Here is a 17,020-nt window from a genome sequence, read left to right as displayed (position 1 = left end):
GCTGATCTCTCCCTCAGTTAAATCCTGCTAATAATCTATTTGATAACATTTTCTGTGAAATAGAACAGCTGACTCCCATACAACGCAACTCTACACACTTCAGGAACAACTAGTTTTTAGCTGCTATAACCAATTCAATTTAGAAATGTGTTCCTCACACTTTGAAGGAGAAACACGTTGAAGGAGAAAGTGACTACAGAATTTATATCCAAGGTATAGGAGTTTCTGGAATTATTTTGGAGAGGACCGGCTGCTGTGAGCACAGGGAAACGTTGGGATTTCAACTTTGGTTTATCAAAACCAAACAAAGTAAACTTACCATCATCTGAAGATGCAGGGATAGAAAGGAATTCATGATAGTCTACAGGAAATCCACCATCTAATGTTGATGGGGTGACTAAATGTGAGATCTGGCTGGTCTCCTCTAGAACCAGCTCATCGGGGGAAGAAGTAGTGTCAGCTTCAGAGATGATTGGAATTTTTGGTGTTGAATTGAAGTTATTCTCAGAGTCCAAGTTATCTGGCCTTAACCATATTGCATTGCCATTAGACTGTTCATCTTCAAGGGTGAAATCTGGTTCAGTGAAATCAAGTGGCAAGATATTGCTGATAGTCAATTCATCTGCTGAAGGCCACTCAGCTAAAAGGGGCTTATCCTGAAACACAAACCCATAATGACCTATTATAACAGAAGTTTTGCCTACACAAACTGCACAAACTACATACATCACATAATTAGTAGCAACTGTTAACTAGTAGTGCCTTCTGCTTAATGGGCTCTTATTTCCTTTGTTAGTTAGTAGAATGGTATTAAGAGGTTCCAAGAGGATTAGTAACGGCTGTATTTGTGGGTATAGGGCAGGGCAGCACGCGCCCCACCAATGTGATATGTGTTCTAAATCAACCCATATTCATTCCAAAGGAAAAAAACCCACATGCATTCTTTGGAAAGCAGTAGCATTTTTTTGGAAGTGATATTTCACAGCAGTGTGATGCTGTGGGATTAGAATGGTTACCATTTATGCATATTTATTTTTATCAGCTGAAAGCTTTTATCAGCTGAGCAATTGTAAAATACCCAGTAGATGCATACAGGACACTTGATTACCATATGGAAACTTGTCTCTCCATGTCATTTATAAAAATTTTTGGTACACAGTTTTAAAACCCATTAAGAATGCGGACTCTATAGTATGAAAAGTACTTTAAACTTACATAGCGCTTTTCATCTCCAAGCTGAATGAAATGCAGAAAGTAAACAAAGAGTATAAATGATGAAAAACAAATTGGATTTCAAAAATTTTCTTTTTCTTTGCCATCCAGTGGTGATCACTCTGTATGTAGTACCCATTATGCCAACAATGATTATTAATATTTTCATTATAATCATAATGCTCATCAATTTTCTTTTTCAGACATTAACCTATCCATACAGTACCTCTGGCTGCATGTAGATGAAGCAAGGTGCATGTGTGCACGACACTTTAAAGTGGGCTAAATGCTTTTGCACTGCTTTAATGGTGTCGGTGTCTTCACACCTTGGCGGTGTATTGTGCATTAATTACAGCCACTGTAGGAAATTGGGCAGCATAATGCACCTTAAATGACTTGGGGTGCAGCAAACTAAGACTCCTGGAAGGAGTTTTAGTTTGCTGCCCCTACAGCCGTGGAGCAAAGCACTGGGCTCCATGCAGCTCCACAGCTCTGCAGGAAGCCCTGCAGGCAGCCTGGGAAATTAGGGTCCTCCCCAAGAAAAGTGGCAAACTTGATTGGTTTTTTTTTTCCCCCTGGAGCCTGCCTGACTGCCTGAGCTGTGTGGGGGCCTGGTGTTTCCCTCTGCAGCTGTGGTGCCCCCCCGGGACTGCCCAAAACCAGGTGCCTGAGGGTGAGTGCTGCCTGGGGGGGCCCGCCACCTCCGCAGAGGGAAGCACCAGCCCCTCCCAGCCCAGGGACCTCTCTGCCCACCAGCAGTTCACCCTCCCCTCCCCGCTGCCAGAGAGGCAGGTAAAGTCAGTGGGGTGTGTGCACAACATGGGGGTTTAATCAGCCCTAAATTGAAACAGTGTTTTTTAAAACCCACCGCGTCAATTTACGGCCCCCGTTTCATCTACACACCCCCTGTGAGGAAGAGAGGTATCCCCATTTGACAAACAGAAAACCAGTGCAGAGAGTTTAAGCAACTTGACCAAGGCCATAAGGGGAGGCATATCATAACTTTGACTAAAACTCAAGAGGTTCCTGGCTTTCAGCCCTTTGCAGATACCTAAACCAGACCTCAGATGGGCACAACAACACTCCTACCCCAGACTGAAAAGTAATCTGGTATGGCAAAAAAAATGTGGGCAGAAAACTCTGTCCGCAATTTAAGTAAGAAGTGTTTAATAGTGAAGAGTTAACCCATCACTTGATATGGATAGTGTATGAAAGTCTCAATGACTGAATGCTCATTCTAATTCAAAAGCGGGAACCATTTCAACTACATTTGGAGTCTGCCTTTCTTTCACATCCCTTGAACGGTTGCTTTACTTGCATTTATATTCCTGAAAAGCTCATATATTTGTCAATTTCAAATTGGAGGCCTATTTGAAAAACTTGACTTCTGTGTTGTTTTGAGTCCCTGTCCTGCAATGAGTTTCATAAGAGAAGAAACTGTAGACAGAAAATGTGTAAGAGTGGACTTGGACTAATTTTCAGTGGAATTCTGTCCAGCTACAGATATCCATGCTAGTAGATGAGCCTACACAACAGAGACCCTCAGGAACTTATATCATTTATTAAGTAAGGAAGCAGAAACTATACCACATGATTTACTTTGCAAATCAGTAAGAGTGGGAAATGTGACCATTCACAACACACTCTTCATAAATAGTCTACAGGAAGTAAAATTATATATTTGTATCATAAACCTAATTCTAAGAGAGATAGTCAACTATGTTAGTCTGACATCAGGAAGAAGGCAGGATAGAATGGCACCTTATGGACTAACTAAATCTGAGGCATAAGGTTTTGCAAGCAAGAGCTTTAGATTTAGTTAGATCTGACACTGTAAGCTGTTGCTTATGAAAATGTGTCTGCTTTTCTCCATTATTTAATCTATATTGTGCTACTCTGCCTTGCCTTCTGTTTAATTCTACAAGTTATGCTCATTCACTCAAAGGATGAAAATAATACCAGGTGACACACATTTCTGATCAGAAGTCTTTGAAGCCTAGCTATTCATGTAGCAAACTCCGATGTACAATCTACTATATAGAAATGATTTGGGAAATTATTACAGATAATAATTGTAAGAAAATCATGACCTGCTGATAGACAAAGAGAAAATAAATCTGATCCTCTCAATAAAAGTATTACTTGCTCAGATCTACTATCTATTCTTCCCAGCTAAGCAAATGTAGGGGACATTATTAGATGGGCAGTTGTGGCATTGAGACAGTGTGTCCTGCTGTAATCATTTACCTCAACTTCAAAAGCAGTTGTACTATTAAGGCCATATTTAATTTCATTATATTGTATGGAGCTCCTTAGACTTTGCAAGATAACCACTTATGGGTGATACCAATTTAGTTTTAATTCACTTTGAATTCACCCTTCCAGATTTTACAAATCCCAATCAGTAGATCTCCCACAAACCCTACAAGTAGGATTTAAATCAGACTTTAATATTTCTTTTTTTTTGGTTGGAGTAAGCAGAGCCCCCTGGGTTTGAGTATGATGTCTTTCTGGCACCAAGAAATGGAAAACTGATTTTTTTCCTTTGTTTTTGCAGTGATCTGTAATATTTGTAAGGCTTTCAAATGACATTAGCAAAAACTGAACTTGCCAATATGATATTAAATTTGTTAATATAATATACTATACATAACAAGAATATTTGAATTGTATTAGTTGTCATAGGAACATCTATCCACATTAAAATAAATGATGAAGTGCAATTCCTGGCAATTGCTTCTTGCATTTAAAATCTTTGCATTGAGGAGCTACTGCCACCGTCATCTATGTTCATTCTTTTTTGGTAGTTGTGTGAATTTTCTAATCTTACAAAGTAAAATCCACTTTTACTCATATTGATGAATTTTGCTAAAAAAGCTAGTTACTGGAGCGCTTGTATACTTTTTCCAAGTCATTGTTACCTCGCCCTAGCTAAAATATGAACAGCTTAGAATATTGGAGTAAAGGCTATGAATAAAATGGGGAATTCCAATGCCTGTTAATTAGAGCTGAACAAATAATTCATGACAAATAGCACATTCGGAGTATAAAATTTGTTCCCGTATTCCCAAATCATTCAAATGCAGAACACTACATTTTCAGATGTATTCATTATTCAAAACCATTTGTAAATTTCTTCATCAAATAAATCTTTGATGTAGACTATTTATGAAGAGTGTGTTGCGAATGGTCACATTTCCCACTCTTACTGATTTGCAAAGTAAATCATGTGGTATAGTTTCTGCTTCCTTACTTAATAAATGATATAAGTTCCTGAGGGTCTCTGTTGTGTAGGCTCATCTACTAGCATGGATATCTGTAGCTGGACAGGATTCCACTGAAAATTAGTCCAGGTCCACTCTTACACATTTTCTGTCTACAGTTTCTTCTCTTATGAAACTCATTGCAGGACAGGGACTCAAAACAACACAGAAGTCAAGTTTTTCAAATAGGCCTCCAATTTGAAATTGACAAATATATGAGCTTTTCAGGAATATAAATGCAAGTAAAGCAACCATTCAAGGGATGTGAAAGAAAGGCAGACTCCAAATGCAGTTGAAATGGTTCCTGCTTTTGAATTAGAATGAGCTTTCAGTCATTGAGACTTTCATACACTATCCATATCAAGTGATGGGTTAACTCTTCACTATTAAACACTTCTTACTTAAATTGGTCTAAAAATAAGGGTCTGTCAATACAGCACACTTTTAGTACCAGTGAAAGGTAACAGAGCTAGTTTGGGTACCAGAAGTAGCATAACTATGGTAGAATGGTGCTCTGCCCATGAAAATTTATCCCACTGGGAATCAGAGTACATTATCCCAAGTCAAGCACTATGTTAAGCACTATGCTGCTTCTGGTACTCAAGCTAGCTCACTTATACAGCTGCATTATGCTGTGGTAGACATGTCCTAAGTGTATCTGTTCTCCAGAAATTCTCTGTATAGAATGAACATAATAAAAACCACAGATTCATCCATGAAACTTTAGTCATTCAAAAACTGGAGCTAAATTTGTGGATTTCTTTGAGCTCATCTGTAGAAAAGTTGTCATGTTTTCTCTAAGGTGGGAAATTTCATTTTTGGATCAAAAATGGATTTGGAGGGGAGAGAATTTACATATCTATGAACAAAAATAAAATACCTGCCAGCATTTTTTCAGGTTTTTCTTTGTTTTACTGAGGTATTTGTGTAAGAGGGGAAACTATATTTTCTAGTGATATCTGTGCTTGTGTGGTTGGGTTATTTTTTTTTAACTTCTCTTTATCCAAGAATAAATTTTCTACTCTCATCTATTTCTTTCAAAAAGGTCCAATGATCCTCTTCAGTTGTGGAGAGTTATATCTTCCAGAGGCCACACATAATCCAAATGTTATGAAAAATCAAGGACTCCTAAACTCAAGTGGTGGTTAGAATAGCAATAGCAAGTACACAGCACCTCGACTGTAATGTAGGAGAAAAGAGCAGGCACAACAGAGGTGTAACACTCCACAACCAAAATTTACCAAAAGTAAAACCAAACTAAAAGGATCCCTCTGACCGGATGGTTTAACAATATGTTATGTATTTTTGAGCATTCGTTACCTATTTAAAATGTAGCAGTAAAACTTGTATTGTGACTGTATTCCATCCTAGCTGAATTAAGCTAGTCAGATATGTTTGCAATTGGTGGGTCAAGGACAAATTAGAGTAACTAGAATGCAAACGTATTTCACCAATTACTTACGACATCAGATTCTGCAGGTTCAAGAACAATTGGATTTTCAGTATTCCAAGATGGTTCTTCAGGTACAGGAGAGAGAATTTCTTTTACTGGGGAAACAAAATAAATATAATGTTCAACTGTAGTTTATACAGACTTCGTATTATGATTTATGTAAGATGGTGCAAATATTTTCAGAGAAACATGGAATGTCTGGAAGCATTAAAAGCAGAGGATCAAGGAATAGTGATCCCATCTTTTAAAAAGGGAGGAGGGAGGACCCAGGCAACTATAGGCCTGTCAGTCTTACCTCAATCCTGGGAAAACTCTTTGAGAAGATCATCAAGGAGCACATCTGTGACAGGCCGGCATCGGGGATGATGCTCAAGGGCAACCAGCACGGTTTCATTAGGGGCAGGTCATGTCAAACCAACCTGATTGCCTTTTACGATCAGGTCACAAAAGCACTGGATGCAGGTGTCGCCGTGGAGGTAGTCTTTCTGGACTTCAGCATGGCCTTTGACACTGTCTCCCACCCCATCCTCATTAAAAAACTAGGCGACTGTGGCATTGATGCCTACGCAGTCAAATGGATTGCAAATTGGCTGAGGGGTTGTACTCAGAGGGTGGTGGTGGACAGGTCATATTTGACCTGGGGGGAAGTGGGCAGCGGAGTCCCCCCAAGGCTCAGTCCTTGGGCTCGCACTGTTCAATTTCTTTATCAGCGATTTGGACGACAGGGTGAAAAGCAACCTGTTCAAATTTGCTGATGATACCAAAATTTGGGGTGAGGTGGGCATGCTAGGAGGGAGGGAAAGACTGCAGCAAGACCTGGAAAGGTTGCAGGGGTGGGCTTTCAAAAACAGGATGCGTTTCAATATGGACAAGTGCAGGGTGCTGCACTTGGGCAGTAGTAACCGGCAGCACACTTATAAGATGGGAAACTCCCTTCTTGAGAGCACGGAGGCAGAAAGGGATCTTGGAGTCATTATTGAACATGGGCCGACAGTGCAAGGTCACGGTCGGCAGGGCTAACCGGACCTTATCGTGCATCCACAGATGCATCTCAAGTAGGGCCAAGGAGGTGATCCTCCCCCTCTACATGACACTGGTCAGGCTGCAGCTGGAGTACTGTGTCCAGTTCTGGGCACCCCACTTCAAGAGGGATGTGGACAACATTGAGAGGGTCCAGAGGAGGGCCACCCGCATGATCCAGGGACAGCAGGGCAGACCCTACAGTGAAAGGCTACGGGACCTGAACCTGTTCAGCCTTCACAAGAGAAGGCTGAGGGGGGACCTTGTGACTGTCTATAAACTCATTAGGGGGGACCAGAAGGGGTTGGGGGAGACCTTGTTTCCCCTAGCGCCCTCCGGGATAACAAGGAATAATGGCCACAAGTTGTTGGAGAGTAGGTTCAGATTAGATATCTGTAAGAACTACTTCACAGTTAGGGCGGCTAGGACCTGGAACCAAGTTCCAAGTGAAGTGGTGCTGGCTCCTACCCTGGTGGTCTTTAAGAAGAGGCTCGATGCCTACCTGGCTGGGGTCATTTGAGCCCAGTTTTCCTCCTGCCCAGGCAGGGGGTTGGACTTGAAGATCTACAAGGTCCCTTCCTACCCTACTTCTATAAGGAATAGTTCAGTATTTGAAAGGTATTTGTTTCCACACACCCCAAGTTCTCGCCCCCAGTCACACTTAGGGAATTGAGTTAAAGGCTGCAGTGCAAGGAAGTTGTTCATAGAAACTGCAGGATACATGGGACAAAAATCCAGAGCAGTTTGTTCCCCTTCTTATCTTACGCTTACTACAAGAATCTTCTTAAAGTCCTTGCCAGAATGATTGCGACTCTGGGATACCTTCTCAGTTACTTGAAGTAAGCACCAGAGGAGGAGGACAATAGGGCTGTGTGAAACGGCACTGTTCCAATTTGGATTTGGACTTGGCTGTTTTGGAGGGACAGTTATTTGATTCAGTGTTTCAGATCACTGTCCCAATTCGATTCGACCAAAACTGTTTCGGAATTTCCACACTGCTTTGGAGATTCGGCCATAGACTATAATGGGGAATCACTAAAATACCTATAACTTTGTCATTTATTGGCTGATTTGGACGAAAACTGCAGGGACGGTAGCCCCTTCTGTGGGCAAAAAGTCTGCCTAGTTTCAAGGAGATAGGTGCAGGGGTTTTTGTGAAAGTGCACCTCAAACTGTTCAAAGCAAAACTCGTATCACTTGCCAGCAGCAGCAGCATTCCACATGCAGATCCAGGGGCCTGTGCCCCCCCGAGAGGGCTGCAGGTCTGTGCCAGACTCCTCCCGGGGGGATGTGGACCCCTGGATCTGTGCACAGGATGACAGCAGATTGCCGCTGCCGGCTGGGGCCAGCGCCAGCACTGGGATCTTTCCAGCACTCGGCACAGGCTGCACCAAGCATATTCAGGTGCTGGTGCTGGCCCCAGCTAGCAGTGGCAGCATGGTGTCATCCCACACACAGATCCGGGGGCCCATGTCCCCCGAGAGGGCTGCAGGTCTGTGCCAGACTCCTTCTGGGGGGCCTGGGCTCCCGGATCTGCGCGCAGGATGGCAGCAGGCTGCCATCCCTCCACCAGGGCACTGGGATTGGAAGGGACCTCAGGGACAGTTCAGACACTGGCCAGCTACACATGTCAGTATCAGAGCAGCCCCTCCTTCTTAGTTTCTGTTTCCCTGCAAGCTCAGCTCCGAAACTCTGAAATTTTCCGAAACATTTCAGATGCTTTTGTTTCATTTAAGAGCTTTTTCTCAGTTTCCCATTCCAATTTGGATTTGGTGTTTCAGGCATTGAAATGGGCCAGAACACCTCTGAAATGAAATGGCTGCCAAAGTTTCACATAGCCCTAAAGGATAACTACGGATGGACAGCACTCTCCACCAGCAACAAAAGGAGGAGGACTTGGAAGACAGCAGCGAATCTGCTGTTGGTCTGTGCTGCTCAGAGCTACTAGGCTGAAATTCCACTATTTGAGCCCAGTTAATAAATAGTTTATAGATGGTTTGTAGATGCCCTCAACACTAAAATTAATTTTGCCCTTGGAAAATGCTGTTGTCATCACATCAGCATCATCCAACTGAAATTGGTATGCTCTGTGCTACACAACAAAGTATATGTTTATTTTTATATTTCCATTTAGCTACTGATGATGTATTATTGAAACCACCAGTACATACTGGACAAAATTAATACATCCAAACAACAGTAAGAGAGAGACTGATCCAGTGAGCTAAAACTGGGACCCAACTACTAATGCTTTAGCCATGCTGACCACAGGAAAAGGAGGGACCCTGAGAACACATTACTTCATATAATTTACTATTTGCTAAGCCCATGCAATATCCTTACAAATTTTTTTAAAACACATAATGCATAACTAACACCAACAACATTTCATAGTACACACCATTAATGAGCTGCAGAGAATCAGGGTCCAAAGCCAAAGAGATGTTTTCAAGGAAAGAATTCTTTTGAAGTATATCAGCAATATAATCTCGGAAGTCATTGATCGTGTATACAACAGTTGGGCTATCGCCTATCTCCGCGAAGGTGTCATCCTCCACTTTGTTGGACTGAAGATTAATTAGATCCCAGGTGGCATTAAGGATGGCTTTGCCATCAAAAATAGCAGCATAGTAAACTTCCACACCACTGAAGTTTTAAAAAGAGAAAAAAATTATAGATCAGAGCTAAAAAATTCCTAGCTATCAAATATTTTGGTCATTCTGAAGAGACAAAATTAACACTTTCAGAAACAGTACAACATTTTATGATGGCCTTGGTAAAACAGATTTAATTCTTTTTACTTTTGTTTCTACCTTCTATAAAATAACTGCACTGAGAGTCAAAGTCTATGCTGTGAAATATTCAGGCCACCAGATCATGGAATCTAGTCGTCACAGTATTTCCACTTATAAGGGGTGGAAATGCCATGAAGAAGTCATGAGTTTGACTTTATATCATGGTCATTAACAGTCACACAAGTATCCACAGGTAGAAATACTTTGTGGATGAAAATTGAAAGGTTTTACTAAGCCTTGTTAACACCATGGAGGGCTACAAGGCATAAAGCAGCCTGGAAAAAAGTAGATAAACACAGATATAAACACCTGGGAGTCTGTGATCACCCTTGTTGTGTAGCTAAAACCTGCTCTAAATGGTGTTCTTGATAGCACTTAAGGTGTGTTCATTTTACCATGCATGCCTAGAAAAGTTTAATTTATTTCAATGTTGTTTCCCCTCATTAAAGAGCATTTGTTTTGTATCTCTGCACAGATGGTTTTTTCGTACCAAACCTACTCTATTTGATGAACTTTCATCTTAGAAGCATGTTTGGATTGACTTTCCTAAAAGACAACACAATGATCCATACATTGGACATGAGCACAAGGGAACTTAGGATAGTTTATTATATTTTGGCTGTACACATAGTGAGCAATGAGAAAATTAAGTAATCTGTGAGTTGTTAGAAAAACCTGCTCTAGAGGCAGGTTTTCTTCATGCTGTAGAGCTGGAATGCATTGCTAAGTAATGTCTGGGTTTAGAGAATCCTGTAGTAGTACAATGGGGCCAAATAAAGTGGGGGCGTAAGCAACAAATGGAGTTGTATTCAAACCAAAACCTTGATGAAGTTTTGCTGTTGTGACTCTGGCCAACAGTAGCCCCTTGTAGGTACGTCATGGGCACTGAGTGTCAGTATGGCAAATGGAAATGAAGCAAAATAATGAAAAGCAGGGCAAAAATAGAATATGGTATGCTGGATAAAAATAATATTTGGATTTAATAAAACTATGCTGTCAGTTGCAGTTAATAATGGCAAACTAATAACTACTAGGTCATCATATATCTGAAAATGGGCCAAAACATCTGCTACTTGGAACAGAGCCTCTCTGGATAGTCATATGCGTACTTTCATGCAGACGTGAATGCTAATAGGGGATTGACTTTATTTCTTTTCTGTCTGCACAAAGATTTGTGTTTTTAAATCCCATTTTCTAAAATCAAGTGCTTATTCTTTCTATGGTTGCTTATGGAAACCAGATACAGCATATGCTCTTTTTTCTAAGGTATGTGTTAGACCTTGGCCTTGAATAAATTACGAGCCTATAATTCTATGACTTTTTGTCATAGAATAAGAATAATTTGAAAACTGCCTGCAGGAAATTGTTCCTCTTTGATACCATTTCAGGAATCTCCCTGACAACAGGTCAAAGACATATGGGATCCTAATTCAATAAAGGCCAAGTATTAATTCCTTCTAATATGGGGTTAAGGTAGAGGGGTAGGGGTGTGTGTATGTGTGTGCGTGTAACCACTATATAAATATGCATGCATGTATGTAAGTATGTGTGTACACATTTTATAACCATTATATGTATATTTTATAACCACTATATAAAATATTCCCTAAATAGGCCTAGACATATTTCTCCTTTCAACTGGAAAGGTTGACCATCAATAATGGCCTTGAAGCACCTAACAGGATTATAATTTGAGAGTTACTGTTTTCTTATTTATTTTTAAATGTCATAATTGTAAAACAGATTCCTAAATAAGGTTCTAGGTGCCTTGCCACAAACTACAAGAAAAAAAAATGAAATAGCAGCTAAGCAATCTTATTTTGTCCCCAGAGTTTCCTGCAAGAAACACAGCTAAATAGCCGATTCATATCTAGACAGAATCTCTCATGTGACACTTTCAGATTATCACTGTAAAAAAGAATATTGCATTAGACATATTTGCAGCCTGAAACAGGTCACCTTCTTGTGGTTTTAAGCAAATCCATCCCAGAAAATAATATTTATACAGGATAAACACTTAATTCTGAAGCCATAACCACTCTTCCATAGCAAGCGCCAATGTCTTGCCACTAACAAGCTTTTACCAGTATATACTGTGATAATATGTATTTAAAAAGTTGCCTTTACCTGTCATCCTGTGGAGACCTAAACATTAAAAAGACAAATAAGTATGAGAAATGAGGAAGAATACCATTTTACTTTAAGTCTTCTAACAGGGGTCTTCTGGCAGCAGCTCTGAGATGCTTCAGAGCAGGCAAATATGGGGGGGAAAAACAATTAATAGATTTACAAATAAATCATTATCGTTATGAAATGGACCAAATTCTGGTTTCAGTGAACTCAGCTGAAGATTGTTTATTTGATTTCATGGGACCAAAAAAAACAAACTAAGAAAAACCAATTACTCTTATAGACATTCGGCCATCTAAAGAATACCTCTATTGAAGTCAATGCAGTTGCACTACAGTAAAGGAGAAGATAATCAGAGCCAATTACTTTCCTTCAGGGATAGCTCACAATCACATTGACTTTAAGAAATATAGAAGATGGGAAAAGAGCAGGGCAAAAAGCTCAAATGTCAGTGTAGAACGGGCCATCTTTTATTTGTCTTTGAAAGCAAATTCAGGGCTAATGAAAGGCAGTAGACTGACAGCAGTGGAAATTTGTAAATGGGCAGAGTGCACAGGACTTTCCATACTAGATTTGTTTGAATTCTACCTGCTACTTAAACTGAGAGTTGAAAGGTTAGACAAGTTTCCGTGCTTCCTTGGTGCCTACTTTCTCTCACAGACAGAGCCAACTGGTTTAGCTATTAATTAGCTTGGGATGGGATGGAAGCCTTTTATCAATTCCAGACAACAATATGGACATTTTACATACAAAGATCAACTAGCAATTGACATATAGTAACAAATCATGAGAAATGGGGCTCAAGATGAACTTGTCAGTGGAACTGGGCAAATGCAACCAAATGCATGCCTACAAATAATCTTTTGACTGTTTGTTTACTTCATTCTGCAAAGACCTTTTTCTCTGGTGTCAGCATGCAGATGAGGGAAAGAAGGGGTCTAACTCTTGTGCAACAGGAAACTGAAGCACAGAAATAGCAAAGGATTTGTCCATGAAAACCAGGAAGTCAATGACCGAGAGAGACCCTGGACCAAGATTTCCTGATTCCCAATCCAGTGCCCCAACCAAAAGACTATCCTTCATCCCTTGCAATGCTTAATGTAGTTAGTTTCATAATTGAGCTTACTGCCCAGACTGTTTAGAGAAACATTCATTACAGTACAGCTTGGCACAGACAGAAGTGACAATTTTTGCCTGATCTGGCCCCTGAAAGCACTCTACAGCCAGGACCAAGTATAAGTGCATGGCTGCAGAGTGCTTTAAAATGGCCCTATCCCCTGCAAGAACTGCTTAGTCAACCATTTTGTAGAACAAATACATTTGAGCAAGTCAGTGTTTTCCTATAAGAATCATGAGCAGAAAACAGGTAAAATATGTCAGACAATGTGTTCAAAATGATTCACCTAACTCTCTTAGTGACCTAGAAGCTAAAGCATTTATATTTTGTCATTAATCTTCTGAGCTATCCAGGCTTCCCTAAAAGACCGGGTAAAAGTGTAACTATACTTGAAGGAGTTTTGTTTTGTTTTGTTTTTAAGTGTTGCTTGATTTCTTCTGCATTTGTTAATAAATTCGGTCAAATTGTAAACTTTCTAGAACATTCTGGATTTATCAGATATAGATGTTAAACGGCAAAACAAAGGACTTTTTTTTTTTAATTTTGTGTAAAACTCCCCTGACTGTAGAACTCAAGACAGACACAGAAGACAAGAGGTTTTGGTGGTTGTTAGTAGGAGAAAAGAGAGCACCTAATTACATTTGTCTTGTTTAGAAATCATCAGTAACTGTAAATAACATCAGTTCTTAGAACACCAAAATATATTTGATACATAAACATATTTAATTTATCTTCCTACCTGAATTCTAGCACATGGATATTCTTGAACCCAGGTAATCCTTCATATGCATTTTGGACCTATTTGGAAAAAAAAAGGAAATATGGTGTACTATCAATAATACTATTATCTTTTTCCAGTGGCACTGACATACATTATCAGCTAGAAGTGGAAAATGGGTACAAAATACACACCGCACTATATAAAAAAAATGCTATGATCTGTTAGATATAATGGAAGAGGAAATGGAATATAATAGTAGAATGCCTTAGCTGAATATGTAAATAGAGCTGAGATGGCTTCTCTATTATTACAAAACCAGAAGGGAACTGTTAATATAGCCAGCACCTATAACACATCTGCTGACATTTGGTTGTACACTGGGACAGGAACTATACAGCCAACTGCCCATAATAAAGTTATTTCCAACAGGTAAGTGTAAGGTTAAAACATAATCAGATAATGTACAAGACCTCGTAACTGGAGGTTGTCAGGTCTCTTCACAGTGATACACAATGTGGACTGCTCCCTTGCTAATCTAGCTCAAACTCTTGGTTTCCCAAAAAATTTTGACTGCCTCCCAAACTCTTTTAATTAAATTTAGGCAAAATGCTTGCGATGTAGGCCCCATTATAGGTGATCCGAAAGCAGAGCAATGACTCAGAGCACCAGATAATGAAGAAAACAGATCATATGGGCTGTCCGGAATGCCTTAAATAGGTGAGAGAGAAGCTAGACAAGCTTTCTGGTACAAAATGCTCCTACACAGGTCTGGGAAAGAAGTAGGCACAGACTAGGTTGAACGCTAGTTAGAACAATTACATCTCTCCCAACTGTCAAGATACTATCTCACATATCTTGCTTCTTAAATATTCCCTACATCTTCAGAGCTACACCACTGCAACTCTCCTGAAATAGGTAGAGAGGTCATGGGTTTCAATTGCAACACAGGAGATTTAGATTGGATGTCAGGAAGTATTTTTTATTTATTTATTTATTTTTAGCTATGAGGGTGTTTAAGTGCTTGAACAGATTACCAAAAAGATTACCTTTAGAAGTTTTTATGTAGAGGATACTCAAAATACTTGTCTGGGCTTGTTTATACAATGATGCTTCTGCTTTGAGCAAAGCATGAGACTAGATGACATCCTGAGGTGTCCTGACATCTTCCAGCCATATTTTTCTAGGATTTCTATTACAATATTAAAAGTTCAGGAGTAGAAGAAAGAGAAAGTCCCCTAGCTGGAAGTGTAGCTGGTAGGTGGACTCTGGAAATGCACGCTCTGTTAACAGGAGATTGTGCTGCATTGTGAATCACAAATAAAAAATCACTAGCAATTTGCTTCAAGTTGGAATAGAAAAGTTCTGTGATTCCAGAATGTTTTATTCTTAAAAATCCCCCTTTCTCATTTTTAAAATCATCTCTGGTGAGACTCATGCAATACAAGTACCACTGATTTTTTTTTAAAGTATCTTCTTTATCCAAGCACAGAGAGGTCTAGGCAAGGGATCAAAGGAAGAGAACATCAAGATGCCACATGGCCCCTCTCCCAGCTGACTTTTCTTCCACATACTCTATGGCACTACTACTTGGCCACACAGCTAGGAAAATTAAATATGTCTTGCCTAAGCAAGCAACATATGACAGTCTTGGTGATGCTCTTTGGCTGCAAGAGAGAGTACATCTATTTCCCATCTGCCCAATATCTGGCATAGGGTTAGTCCCAATTTAATGGATTCAACAGAATTTGCCAAGGAAAGCCCCAACTAATAAGACTGAAAAGGGAGTAAAAAGGGAGAGAGAAGAATATTTATTATGGCTTGTACTTTATAGCACCTAAAGTCTTATGCCTCTCATAAGACAAAATTCAAATGGGCTCCCTGCCTGCAGAGCTGATAGTCTAAATTTAGATGTGACAAGTGAGGGGTTGGTGTGAAAAAAGTTACGGATCTGAGCAATATTACATGGAAGTTCACTTTAAAGCACAACACACATGTATTAGTGGTACAGTGCAGACTTTTTCCCTTTTTTGTAATAGAAAGGTTAGATATAGATACAGATAACCTTTTTATTACCAAAAAAAAAATCCCATATCTATGTTTGGGGTAAGAAAATACTGTTGAGTCACTTGTAGACATCACAAAAGAGGTGTATTTTCAAGCCCTAACTCAGCAAACATTCTAGCTTTAATTCTATTTGCTTTCAAAAGGACTTAAATTGGTATTTCAGTACTTTGAAGAACTGCTTCAATAAATGGACTGAAGCAAGTAGTCAAATGTTCAGCTGAATGGGGACTTAAATTTGGAGTTACCACTGATTTGGCAGCCTAGATCAGAGGTTCCCAATCTGTGGTACACATACCACCTGCGGTATGCAGACCACCTGTCATTGGTACGCAGCAGCAGCAAGTAAGGGCGCTCAGGGCAATCGTGCCTAGTGCAGGTGCCTGGCAGAGCACAGCTCCGGCCAGTGCTGCACATTGTAACGAGGGGGGCAGCCTCTGGCAGGCTGGCTGTATCTCTAGTGCTCCCCACACACACATGTAGCTCTTGTACACTCCAGGCATGGGAGGGAAGCTTCCCCCTTGTGGGGTGGGGAAGGTAGCGGGCTCCAGCACGCAGGGCTTCCCTCTTATGCCTGGCAAGCGTGGGGAGCACCAGTGATACAGACTGCCTCATGGGGGGCTGTGCTCCTTGCTACAATGTACAGCACTGGCCCGAGCTTCACCCAGCCAGGTGGCCAGAGTGCCCTGAGCATCCCTGCCTGCTGCTACACCATGGGAGGAGTGCAGGGGTCCCCACACCCTCCCCCACACCCCACACACACTCACACCCTGCTCCCACAACCCCCCAACATACCCTATGCTCCCCCCCACACACAGTTACACTCCCTCACACACACCCTCCTACACACCCTACCATACACACCCACACCCACCTGGTGGTCCTTAAGTTTATATAATTTTAAATTGGTGGTGCACAATGTGTCAGAGTTTGGGAACCACCAGCCTAGATTGCAATGTCTTGTGAAAAGTGTGACATGCCTTCATGAGAACTCCACTCTACCTGGAGAGAAGGGAACAGCACCCTGCTGTTTGGTGACCTTCATAAACTTCTCTCAAGTAATACATTATTTTGGGGAGGATCCTCTGTGCTAATGGCAACATAACTGCTGTTATGATCATCTGAAGATTCATTCTATTCATTACAATGGATTGCCCCAGGTTCATTTCAGCATTCCGCTTTGTTAGTTGAACCTGCTGCAGCCTGGTGTGGCCTAATCAGGCCAAGGAACTTTAGGCAGATTATTCA

General features: G+C 40.6%; 1 protein-coding gene across 2 annotated transcripts in view; it reads right to left on the bottom strand.

The window, feature by feature from the left end:
- Window positions 1–17,020, bottom strand: part of IMPG2 (interphotoreceptor matrix proteoglycan 2) — a 95,023-nt gene that overhangs the window by 20,609 nt on the left and 57,394 nt on the right. For both annotated transcript variants that reach the window (XM_059720567.1, XM_019476018.2), the window contains 5 exons: window positions 13,730–13,788; window positions 11,871–11,888; window positions 9,350–9,594; window positions 5,938–6,023; window positions 320–656 (listed from right to left, as the gene is read on the bottom strand). In XM_059720567.1, coding sequence (XP_059576550.1) covers window positions 320–656; window positions 5,938–6,023; window positions 9,350–9,594; window positions 11,871–11,888; window positions 13,730–13,788 — 745 coding nt within the window. The remainder of the gene's footprint in view (window positions 1–319; window positions 657–5,937; window positions 6,024–9,349; window positions 9,595–11,870; window positions 11,889–13,729; window positions 13,789–17,020) is intronic.

This window comes from Alligator mississippiensis, chromosome 1 (assembly GCF_030867095.1).
Source record: "Alligator mississippiensis isolate rAllMis1 chromosome 1, rAllMis1, whole genome shotgun sequence".
In the NCBI taxonomy this organism is placed as follows: Eukaryota; Metazoa; Chordata; order Crocodylia; family Alligatoridae; genus Alligator; species Alligator mississippiensis.
This window is presented reverse-complemented; position numbering and strand designations above follow the sequence as displayed.